The sequence below is a fragment of the Oncorhynchus mykiss genome, chromosome 12 (assembly GCF_057628025.1).
Source record: "Oncorhynchus mykiss isolate SJ-2025 chromosome 12, ASM5762802v1, whole genome shotgun sequence".
In the NCBI taxonomy this organism is placed as follows: domain Eukaryota; kingdom Metazoa; phylum Chordata; class Actinopteri; order Salmoniformes; family Salmonidae; genus Oncorhynchus; species Oncorhynchus mykiss.
The window spans coordinates 52,287,769-52,301,037 of record NC_143033.1 but is presented as its reverse complement, the minus strand read 5'-3'; the positions used below and the strand labels follow the sequence as shown (position 1 = coordinate 52,301,037).

The following is a 13,269-nucleotide window of genomic DNA, read 5'->3' as shown; positions in this document are numbered from 1 at the left end:
ACTCACTCCCCACAGCAGCTTGATTAGACAGTTGGAGGGGGAGACAGGCAAGTGGGAATGAGAATGGTGGAAGTGGGGAGCAGTATCCATGTAACTCAAGCCGGGAGCATTACCACTAGTCCACAGGTTAGGACTTGTCGAAAAGGAAGTGGTGGAGCTGTGGTGTTATTGACTCACTAGCTCGCCACAGTAGCTTCTGCACTTTGACCAAAGTGACCAAGTGATTTGAAATCCTCAACAGGTTTTAATATTTCATGCTGAAGGTACTTCCCGTTGGGCTGTTAGGTAAGGGTCAACAGCACATGATGACTGATGAAACCACATGATGACTGATGAAACCTCATGATGTCTAGATGCTTGGTCTGCACAGAGATTGTAGATGATGTCCTTAAGCGAGATAAGATTGCATTTGACAGATGATTTTAGAATATGAAACCTGTTTTCCATTGCTCCAGACCAAGACAGTGGTTCGTCTTATGGAGCTAAGTAAAATGATCTGTTTTGACATTGAGGCCCAAGGTTGTAAACTAAAAACAGAAGTGCCACAGAGACTGTAGCCCTCTCTACTGTTTTTATGGTCTCAGTTTGAATTATTGAATTAATTACAGGCTACAGCACTGTGAAAGTACAGCATGGCTCTGAACAACGCTGTGCAATGAGCTCTGAGAGAGAGAGAGAGCCGCCGCCTGCTTTACACCGAGGCAGACAAGAGCTTTAGACAAGAGCTTTAGACAAGAGCTTTAGACAAGAGCTTCAGACAAGAGCTTCAGACAAGAGCTTCAGACAAGAGCTTTAGACAAGAGCTTTAGAAGCTACAGACACGCCCAGGCTTTTTTTTAGAGGAAAGATACAGTCAGAGTGTCAAATGTGATTGCAAAGCCTCAATGCTGCACCCCCCAAATGGCAACAGCACTGAATGCATAATCACATTTGAGACTTTCTACCGCCTCAAATGAAACTCATTCCATGTTGAAAGTCTTTCAAGGTTGGCTCTGTCTTTGTTCAGATTGCTATCGAATGGAACATAGTAACCCACAGCTGTTCTCTCATGCTTATTTCCAACACCGCTGGGCTGGTTTCACCAGGGAGGTGTTCATATAGGGGAGTGTGCTTCTGTTCTCTAAATCTCTCCCAGACATTTTGTTGCATATCCTAATAAAAACATTTCTAAGCCTGTTGCATCATGGATGTCTGTTGTTTGATGCTCATGGAGAGCTCTCTCGTTTTCTCTCACCCTGGTTTGTTTTGTGTGTGTTTTCTTTTTACTCTCTGACGAGAGCTAGATTTTGCAGCTGCTCAAGTCAGCCAAACTCAGCTCTGCTCAGCGCAGCACAGCCTCAAACTGGCACTGTGTATCCTTCTGGTTCCCTGTGCAAATGAATGTGGCACTGACCAGACATTGTTTCTCCAAATGTACTGTTTCATCATCTTTCTCCCCACAGCTCTGTCACGGCCCACTGTGTCCCTGACTTGGCTTGGCTTCAGCAACACCTAGTGCACAGACACATTATCTCGCTCAGCAAGTCTCTCTACCGCGGAAACTCATTTGTTAAAGGAAGAAAAATGGCACACATTTGTCAACACTTTCTCATCCCACAGTATTATGGCACCTGAGAGGGATGGTTCTGTGAGTAAAGGAAGCTTCCGTCTTCCCAATGAAAAGTTGAATGTTCTGTATCTATAGTCTGCATAATTATTTAATGACAGGAGGAGACATATTTGTTCATATTTCAGACTGTAAGTCAGGTAAAACAGAAGAAGGTCAATTAAACAACCTTTAAACTCACAACAGTGGATTTGTGAACGTTGGTTTACTGGGAGCATGACAACATATTTACCTTTTTAGTCTACCCTAAAATAATAGTTAACTACTTGTATATTACAGTCACGTACCTTACAAGACCTTCCACTTTTTGTGAACTTTCAGTGTTCTCCCTGAGTTTGAGTTAGTAAATAATTCATCTGTAATAATTGTGATTCAGTGAGCCGTGCCTCAGAATGCCTTGTTCAAACAGGCGCTCTCTAAAGACCAACCGACTCAAACCGGCCCAAATTAGATGGGAGCCAGATGAACGCTCGTCAGGCAGTGAAATCCAAGCGCTGTGTCTACGAGTAAGAAATAGCATAACCATCCTCCACTCTGCCACTCCTTCTGTGAGAGCTGTTATTATTACTGTTATTATTTAACTGATCAAACTCAAGTGAATGGAAGCTCTGCTTTGGCTAACCCCTTAGCTCTTAATGGGGTTGAGGCTGTTCGTTTTAGATGTAAGTTGCCTGCTGTGGTTAGTTGAGGTTTCCCTCCACGTTCAAAGCGTGCTGCTCTCTGCTGATTCCTCTCAAGGCTGGTGGGCGTGGGCGGCTGGCTTCTGCTGATGGATGACTGGCGCTCCCTCGCTGTGCTGCTCCAGCCTGCTTTGCTCTACTCTGGGACATCATGGGGCAGAACCTGCCCTAAGGCCTGGCGGCTGTATGCGCTGTCTGTGGTGCTATCTCTAACCTCCCACAGTACTGAGGGAGTCATCAAAGCAGTCCTCGTTAGGAGTTGACTGCAGAGTGGGTCATGTACAAAGACGATGATACAGCCCAAATCCCCTCTTTCCGGTCTTCTGACCTGTGTGTGGCGGAGCACATTGAAGGACTTTTGGGTCTGTCCCAGGCTGTCCTCTGTCTCCCTGTATCAGAGGGGTGTCAGGTGACCAGGTGCAGGTTTTGGTTACTCCTCTCATCCTGATAGCTGGTGTAATGAGATCATTAGATCCAGGTAATAGGTTGTTGGACTAGTCAAGCGAGAGAAAAGCCAGGCGGATCGGTTGCACTGCCCTTCAACCCCGCCCTTCCATTGCTGCCTCGGCAGAATCACCAATGAGCCTCACTCCGGACGGGGGATCCCAACAAGGACGCGTCCCTATATAGCCTAACACACTACGTTGGACCAGGGCCTATATGATTCTGGTCAAAACTAGTGCACTATATAGGGAATCAGCTGGCCTATGCTGGAGATGAGTTTGTTTAATCTAACATCATAGAAGGGCATTGATCTTGAAGGACAAATATGCTCCTTTACTCAATATAGTGTTCATCAATGGGAATATACACCGTACAGCAATTTTTCTATTCACAACTCAGCCTTTGCAAACGCTGCCTGTGCAAGCTCTAGAAAAGATGAAAGAGAGCGGGAGAGAGTGATGAGAGAGAGAAATGGAGAGAAAGAGCAAGAGAGAGCAAGAGAGGAATTGAGAGAGGGAGACCAAAAACACGTTGATTCCACAAGTGTTTTTTTCTGTAAGGGGAGAAAAAGAGCAAGAGAGAGATGAAGAGCGAGTGAGAGAGATAATTTTTGGGGACCGATGAAGCCCTTGGTAGCACCTCCAAATATCCTTCTATTAAAAGTGGCAAAAAAAAAGTAGGCCTGTTGACGTGACACCTTTAATAGTCCCCCAGCCAGCTGGCTGTGGGCACATCAGGCCCGAGTCCATCTGTTGGCCATCTCTTATTACTGGAATATAACGATTCCATTTCCTAATGAGTTTGTAGCGCGAGACGAGGGCCTAGCGCGGTGCTGTACCACTGAAAGGATGGAAAATGATAACGTGGGGCCCATGCTAATACTACGCCCAGGGAAGGTGGAGGTGATTTGGCCTCTAGCTACACCAGGAGTGACAGTCGGCCAGGAGGTAGAATGACTGGGAAATCTAGAGGTGAAAGAAACACTTGAAAAAGAAAAGGACACTCTAGGAGCTCAGATGCAATCATTTAATAATCTAATAACCAACGTTTCCACGGACAAGCTGTCTTCATCAGGGGGGACAGATTGTTTGTCGAAACGTTGGCTATTATTAATTGCATGTGAGCTCCTAGTGTGTGTGGCTCTCCTTTTCTTTTTCCAGAGCGACTGGGTAGACACAGGACAACAACAGTAAAGGAGAGGGAGACAACATGAGTCTGAACTTCTCTGGTCCCAAGATCTGTATGTGCTTTATTCATGGCAACTTATCTGGGACCAGGCTAAGTCTGAACACCAGCACATTCTATCAACACAAATAAGCTTTCCACCCCTTTGTCTTCTACTAATAAAAGTCCATGAACGAGGAGCGGGGCCAAGGTAATTGCCTGGGTAATTCTTATCAGACAGCGGTCGGGGCTCTCATCCTAGAATTACGCAGGCAGAGTGCATGTGATTCAGCTGAATAGAAAATGCCAAACAATAAACAGTGTTTTTTTAGAGAACGGGTGATAAAGCCCCAATGTTTCCATATCTCAGCCAAGGTCATTGTCTGGGTGACAGCAGGGGTGGGTTGTGGATGGCTCCGGCTGGCTCCGGCTCTCACAGTCGCACCCATAACCATCGGCAGGCAGTTGAGTGGCGCAGCAGCTCCTGTCTGGTGTTCCACAATGGCTGCCATGGGTTTTAAATATAAAACACCTCTCCGTGCAACCGTTGAGGGAAATGTCAACTAATTAAGTGCAACACATTTGACCTTTTTAACCCGGGCCCTGGGCTAGGTACACTGACGCCTCAGGGTACACAGACACCCCCGCCCCACCTGCTGCAGCAGGCACCCTTTTCATATGCTAATCAACCCTGTCCGCTGATGTGGCTGTCAGGACTAATGAGGCTGGGAAGCCGTGCTCCAAAGGCTCATGGTTAGTGGACATGATCTCCCGACAAGTGCTGCTGCTACTAGCCCGCTGAGTGATTGATCCAGTGTTATGATCCAGAACTCTACAGTATGTTGTCAGCTATCTCCAAAGCCCTGATCGACACATAGCCAGATGTGGTGATGTGTCATGCACTGTATCTTACACGAGATCTTTTTATTCTGTCACTGAGGTGATTATCCAACGTTGTCCTCCATCATAGTCCTTTAAGGGACATTTAGAAAATGAAGCAGTGTCTGATCATTACAGAGAAGGACCATTTTGGGCAACTTTATGAAAATGAGAACGAATGCAAAGATAGGGTTTTCTTCATCACATGTCATTTTCATACAATGGACAACAAAGACAGTAGGGTTGTTCTTTGGAGTGTCTCTCTCTGTTTCATCATTGATCTTTGATGCTCATGGTAAAGTCTGTGTGATCTGTCCCCTGTGCGGTTCTCACACAAAAAGGATGGTCTGGTCCACACATGTCCCTCTCCTCAGGTTGCTCTGGTTTTTCCATGGCCCTACCTGCTGGTTGAAACACACGCATCACAACTACACACACTAGGCTTGTGCGGTAAACCGTTGAAACTATTTCTTTGAAGTTTTTCAAAAAATGTGAACATTTATAGCTACTTTTTAAGTAAATACCTTCAGACAACTTGTACAATACATTAGGAGATAAAGCAGATCACATTCTTCATTTCACCTGTCACATTATTTTACATTATGAAGCTTACCGTAGTTCCCCAGAACAGTTGACAGAGTCACATGTTTGTTTTTAACCAGCACAACAGAAAGAGTCCAGCTGTGTACTTGCTAGTTAGCTACAGTGGCAAGAAAAAGTGTCCACACCCTGACCTTAGTATTCTTTCTTTTCCTTGTTATTTTGGTTAGGTCAGGGTGTGACATGGGTGATGTATGTGTTTTTGTCTTGTCTAGGGGTTTTGTTTGTTTATGGGGCTGTTTCCTTTCTAGGTAAATTGTATGTCTATAGTTGCCTAGATTGGGTCTCAATTAGAGGCAGCTGTCTATCGTTGTCTCTGATTGGGAACCATATTTAGGCAGCCATATTCTGTGGGTACTTTGTGGGTGATTATCGATGTCTATGTTAGTTGTGTGTGTGTCAGCACAGTTATTATAGTTTCACTGTCGTTATTTGTCTATTGTTTTGGTTCAGATTACTTCATGTTCTTTCTTCAATAAAGAAGAATGTATACTAACCACGATGCGTTTTGGTCCTCACCTTCTACTCCATACGACGATCGTGACAAAAAGTATGTGAACCCTTTGGAAATACCTGGGTTTCTGCATAAATTTGTCATAAAATTTGATCTGATCTTTGTCTAGGTCACAACAATAGACAAACACAGTCTGCTTAAAATAATAACACACAAACAATTACAGGTTTTCATGTCTTTGAACACACTGTGTAAACATTCACAGTGGAGGCTGGAAAAAGTATGTGAACCCTTGGATTTAATAACTGGTTGACCCTCCTTTGGCAGCAATAACCTCAATAACGCTTTCTGTAGTTGCGGATCAGACCTGCACAACGTTTTGGACCATCCCTCTTTACAAAACTGTTTTAGTTTAGCAATATTCTTGGGATGTCTGGTGTGAACTGCTCTCGAGGTCATGCCACAGCATCTCAATCGGGTTGAGGTCAGGACTCTGACTGGGCCACTCCAGAAGGCGTGTTTTCTTCTGTTGAAGCCATTCTGTTGATTTATTTCTGTGTTTTGGGTCGTTGTCCTGTTGCATCACCCAACTTCTGTTGAGTTTCAATTGGAGGACAGATAGTTAGGCTATCTCCTGCAAAATGTCTTGATAAACTTGGGAATTCATTTTTCCGTCGATGATAGCAAGCTATCCAGGCCCTGAGGCAGCAAAGCAGCCCCAAACCATGATGCTCCCTCCACCATACTTTACAGTTGAGTTGAGGTTTTGATGTTGGTGTGCTGTGCCTTTTTTCTCCGCACATGTTGTGTGTTCCTTCCAAACAACTCAACTGTAATTTCTTCTGTCCACAGAATATTTTGCCAGTAGCGCTGTGGAAGATGCAGGTGCACTTTTGCAAACTTCAGACATGAAGCAATGTTTCCTTCTGTGGTGTCCTCCCATTAACACCATTCTTGTTTAGTGTTTTAGGTATTGTAGACTTGTCAACAGAGATGTTCGCATGTTCCAGAGATTTCTATGTATTTAGCTGACACTCTAGGATTCTTCTTAACCTCATTAAGTATTCTGCACTGTGCTCTTGCAGTCATCTTTGCAGGACGGCCACTCCTAGGGAGAGTAGCAACAGTGCTGAACTTTCTCCATTTATAGACAATTTGTCTTCCCGTGGACTGATGAATATCAAGGCTTTTAGAGATACTTTTGTAACCCTTTACAGCTTTATGCAAGTCAACAATTCTTAATCTTCTGAGATCTCTTTTGTTTGAGGCATGGTTCATATCAGGCAATGCTTTGTGTGGATAGCAAGGCAGCTCTAACCAACATCTCCAATCTCGTCTCATTGATTGGACTCCAGGTTAGCTGACTCCTGACATCAAATATCTTTTGGAGAAGTCATTAGCCTAGGGGTTCACATACTTTTTCCAACCTACACCTACAATGTTCAAATTATGTATTCAATATAGACAAGAAATATACAATAATTTGTGTGTTATTAGTTTAAGCACACTATGTTTGTCTATTGTTGTGACTTAGATGAAGATCAGATCAAAGTTTGTGACCAATTTATCCAGAAATCCAGGTAATTCCAAAGGGTTTACATACTTTTTCTTGCCGTAGGAAGTAAGTGGCTGAATTAATAAGGAGACGGGGCATCATATAGTATTTGAGAAGTCAAAGCACATTGGATGAGTTATCTGTACAGCTGCCACTGCTATCTTGAGTTCCTTGCACTTTTCTCGGCCCCTCAGTCTGCTCCTCCCACTACTTATAATAGCAGAGCATACTAGCTAACGCTCAATCGCTGGAAAATAAATGGGACGAATTGAAAGCACGTATACCTTACCAATAGTACATTAAAAACTGTAATGTCATATGTTTCACCGAGTCGTGGCTGAACGACGACATTAAGAGTATACAGCTGGCGGGTTATACACTCTATCGGCAGGACAGAACAGCAGCCTCTGGTAAGAAATGGAGCAGGGGCCTATACATATTTGTACACAATAGCTGGTGCACGATATCTAAGGAAGTCTCAAGGTTTTGCTCGGCTGAGGTAGAGTATCTCATGATAAGCTGTAGACCACACAATCTACTTAGAGAGTTTTCATCTGTATTTTTTTGTAGCTTTCTACATACCAACACAGACCGAGGCTGGCACTAAAACCACACAGCTGTATTCCACCACACGCAAACAGGAAAACGTTCATCCAGAGGCGGCGCTCCTAGTGGCCGGGGACTTTAATGCAGGGAAACTTAAATCAGTTTTACCTCATTTCTATCAGCATGTTAAATCTGCAACCAGAGGGAAAACAATTCTAGACCACCTTTACTCCACACACAGAGACGCGTACAAAGCTCTCCCTCACCTTCCATTTGGAAAATCTGACTATAACTCTATCCTCCTGATTTCTGCTTACAAGCAAACATTAAAGCAGGAAGCACCAGTGACTCATTCTATAAAAAAAGTGGCGGGTTGAAGCAGATGCTAAACTACAGGACTGTTTTGCTAGCACAGACTGGAATATGTTCTGGGATTCTTCCGATGGCGTGAAGGAGTACATCACATCAGTCACTGGCTTTATCAGTAAGTGCATCGAGGACGTCATCCCCGCAGTGACTGTACGTACATACCCCAACCAGAAGCCATGGATTACAGGCAACATTCGCACTGAGCTAAAGGGTAGAGCTGCCGCTTTCAAGGAGCGGGACTCTAACCCAGAAGCTTATAAGAAATCCCTCTCTGCCCTCCAACAAACCATCAAACAGGCAAAGCGTCAATGCAGGACTAAGGTTGAATTGTACTACACCGGCTCCGGGACTTGTTGGAAGTGGCAGAAATTCTAACTCTTCAACTTAACCTTAACCTTAACCCTAACCCCTAGCCTAGCTAACATTAGCGAGCTAGCTAATGTTAGCCACCTAGCTACAATATGTAACATATCATACTTTTTTTGCAAGTAATAACATATTGTATATTTTTCCAAATTTGTAACATATTGTATGTTATGTAAATTTGTAACATATAATACAAATTGTAATTCTTAACATTTAACAAATGGGTGATGGACATCCACAAATTAACACAGATTTGCCAACAGAGTAATGCAACATTTTCTGAGACCAGGTTGTCCTGACTAGGCTGGAGAATCAGGCCCTCGGAATTAGGATGTGTTCTAAATGGCACCCTATCTATCCAAATAGACTGCACTACTTTTGACGACAAGGCTCTGTGTGCAGTTTATTTGGATAGATAGGGTGTCATTTAGAACACAACCTGATTCCGAGGGCCTGATTCTCCAGCCCATTTGGGATGCATTGAGTGTTTGGCTGGAAAGCACAGTTCATGTCAGTCCAATTTAAAGACATTGGGACATTATTGCTAGTGATATAACTGTGTTTGACATATTGTGCGTTTCTGTGTGTGTTGTTTTTGTTTATTTGTTCTAGGCCGATATTGTTTTAAGGATGTAATGTGACATGACACATTTTTTGTTGTTGATGTTTTGTTCTCTGTCCAACAACGATACAGTATTGTCATGGTGATGTTGATGGAGATGGTCAGTGACCTAATGCTGCTCTGTTTCTCTCTCTCTCTCTGTGTGTGTGTGTGTGTGTGTGTGTGTGTGTGTGTGTGTGTGCTTTTCCAGAGACATCAAACCTGACAACATTCTGTTGGACGAACACGGTAAGACGGCTCAGCCAATCATATCTGATTTATGTCGTAAATTATGTCTGTACACAAATTATGTGGTGTGGTTTTCCATCCATGCTGTGTAATGAACGACCTCCATTGAATGAATGATAGATAAGTTTAGATTTTATCAATGGCACTAACATCATGCAGCCACATACAGTCTGTGCATACACACACACAAACACACTTGCACACACAAACACATGCACACACACACACCCATACATAAAAACATTCTCACACACACACACACACGCACACACACATGAAGGCGTGCACACATGTACACACACACTCAAGCACACACAGACACACCATTCCATACACATACTTGCTCGCACACACACACACATGCACAAACTCTCATTCGCCCACTCTCTGGTTTAACCTCCTATCTATATATATATATATATATATATATATATATATAGATATATATATATATATATATATATATATATATATATATATATATATATGAGAGAGAGAGAGAGCCTGTCTCTTTTGCCCCCAGGCCTTGAGATGCTATTAACTTCAACGTTATTTCTTTCTCATGCTGTGCCTGTGCTCTTTATCCAGACATTACCTGCCTCATGTACACGTCCCCTGATCATAGCCTGTCAACCACAGTAGATGTCTGAATGCAGTAGCCTCGGGACTGAGCTGCTCTCCTGGAACACCATTTGTCATTACACAGGAGCCGAGTCCAGCTCAGCCTGGGTTTCTCTACCTTTTACCACTGAACTTTGAAAAACAACACTGGTCAAAAGTGCATCCCCATTAAGTGTTTTCAAAGAGCACAGAGTCCTGGAAGAGTTTACCTATCTTTACCTCGTGTGCCCTTTCTGATGAGAATAGCATTTGGTATCTCAGCAAAACAATTAAGTCATGTCCGGGTACAGGAGACGCACTAAATGTGATGTCCTCGGGGTGTGTCAGGGAGCTGAGGGATATAGTTTCCTTGGCTACTCAGCCGGAACTGTCCTCCCAGGTTAGTGTGATTGTGTGTGTCTTTCTCTCTCAGACAAAAACAGACAAAACACAGAAAGCGTGTGCGCCACGTGCGGTAGCATACACAAAGGCACACGCATTCAAAGCACACACACATATATACACTCACACACACACACTATATATGCGGACGATTCCACACTTTTACATGTCAGCGCCCAAAGCCAGTGAGCTCACTCAAATTTGAAATAAGGAGTTACAGTCAGTACCAGAATGTGTGATTACTAATAAACTGGTCTTATAATACATCTACAACTAAAATCACTGTATTTGGTTCAAAACATTCTCCAAGACCTAAACCTCAACTAGAGTTGTGCATAAAAGGTGTGTCTATTGAGCAAGTTGACGAAGCTAAACTCCGAGGTATAACATTGGATGGTCAATTATCATGGTCAAGTCATATTGAAACGTTGTTGTGAAAATAGGGAGGGGTATGTCTGTTATTAAAATATGTTTGACACAAAAATCAACTCTACTAGTTGATCAGGCTCCGGTCTTGTCCCATCTTGATTACTGTCCGGTAATATGGTCAAGTGCAGCAAAGAAAGGCCTGGCAAAACTGCAGCTGGCTCAAAACAGAGCATTATGCCTTGCCCTTAACTGCACATATGAACAACATGAACAACATGGATGCCAGTCTTTCCTGGTTAAGGGATGGCAAGAGATGAACTGCTTCTCTTCTAGTTTTCATGAGAAATATTACTGTGATGAAAATGCCCAGTTTGTCAGCACAATCAAATAGCCTTCAGCTCAGACACCCATACAGTACATACCCCACAAGACATGCCGCCAGGTCTCTTCACAGTCCCCAAGTCTAAAATGAAATCATGGCAACGCACAGTATCATACAGAGCCATGATAACATGAAACTCGCTTCCGTCTCCAATTACTCAAGCAAACAGCAAAATTACGTAAAAAAATGAATTAAACAACATCTCATGGAACGGCAGGGACTGTGGACACACACACACATACACATTTTTTTTTTTTTTACTTGTGTTGTTTGTCTACTTTTTTTGTTTGATTTTTTTTGTAGATCGTTGTTTTTTAAATGTGCGTGACTGTCCTTGTCTGTCAGAGTTTAGTTACTTGTCATGTTTTGTATTTTCTGTGGACCCCAGGAAGAGTAGCTGATGCTTCTGCGAAAGCCAATGGGGATCCAAGTCAACAAATAATAAACAAACGAACCCAGTGTCTATAGGGTGACAGAAGGCGTTAGGTCCTGCACTGCCCTCTGCAGGTTAGGTCCAGTGACACGGGTGTAGTTCATGGACTCAGCAGCACCATCAAATATATGGTTACCTCTTTCATGCCTAATGTTGCATAGGGTTCACAGCAGAGAGATAACGTGAGAGAGCCTGGTGAAACGCATTCTCATCACTGCCATACTTGGTCAATCTCCTGTGATTTTACAGACACACACATGAACACAAATGTGTGTGCACACACTAACCCTAACCCTCAATCGAACCTTAACCTCTAACCCTATCCCTGATCCTAACCCCTAAGCCTAAAATAGAGGGGACCGTTGGGGACCGATGGGGACTGGCGAAATGTCCCCACAAGGATAGTAAACCAAAATGTCTTGTCTTGAAATGTCCTTTGTATTTTTTTCACAGACTTTTATTTTACTGTGTCAGTATGTATTTGTTGCCGATGTTCTGGTATCAAACTGGTGGCCATTGTGAACACAGTCAATAGCTGAAATAGTTTCATGAGTTAATTGAAAATAAGGCCAATATTGATTCATGCTTTTTTCATTAATTAGGCGCTTTTCTCCTGAACCATGTGGCCTATCTACTAGAAAGTAATGGACATTATGGAAACAGACATAAACAATGTATACTTTGTCTGAGTCATTTTTTCAAGTTACTCAAGTATACGTTACCAAATGTACGATAGATTTCCAAAGATTTTCTGTTAATTACCAAAATTACTGAAGTTTCTGGTAGCTTTGCGATCCTAGCTCTGTGGCATAAAACACACACACACACACACACACACCGTCTTGTACAGCTAACCTTCTGAGGACACTCAATTCAGTCCCATTCAAAGTCCTATTTTCCATAACTCTAAACCTAAACCTAACCCTAACCGTAATCTTACCCTAACCCTAACCTTAACCCAAAAACCTAACCTTAACCCTAACAGTATACATAACCGTAAACCTAACCCTAGCTCCTAACCCTAAAGCCAACCCTCGCTCCTAACCCTAACCCTAACCCTAACACTAATTCTAACCTTAAGCCTAAACCCCCTAGAAATAGCATTTGACCTTGTTGGGACCAACAAAATGTCCCCAGTTGGTCAAATTTGTGTTTGTTTCTACTGTTGTGGGGACTTCTGTTTAAACACACACACACACACACACACACACACACACACACACACACACACACACACACACACACACACACACACACACACACACACACACACACACACACACACACACACACACACACACACACACACACACACACACACACACACACACACACACACACACACATCAGCTTATAAACAAGGGTGTTCAGTGTGCATGGCTAAGGCTTCAGTCCACCCCACACACAGAAAGGTTAGCTGGTGACTTTGGCAGCAGGCACTGAGGCTGCTATTCCCTCTGTGACCTGCTCTAGGACGCTACACCATTTAACCCCCAACCAAATCATTCACTCACGGTGACCACATTTTGAATGCAGCCAGAGTGAACTGTGGGTTCAAACACAAAGAATG

The 13,269-nt window shown here is 43.3% G+C and overlaps 1 protein-coding gene across 1 annotated transcript in view; it reads left to right on the top strand.

Annotated features, from left to right (window-relative positions):
* Nucleotides 1-13,269, top strand: part of LOC110537745 (serine/threonine-protein kinase 32A-like) — a 57,974-nt gene that overhangs the window by 26,186 nt on the left and 18,519 nt on the right. Inside the window, exon 5 of the mRNA XM_036937763.2 lies at nucleotides 9,476-9,513. Coding sequence (XP_036793658.1) covers nucleotides 9,476-9,513 — 38 coding nt within the window. The remainder of the gene's footprint in view (nucleotides 1-9,475; nucleotides 9,514-13,269) is intronic.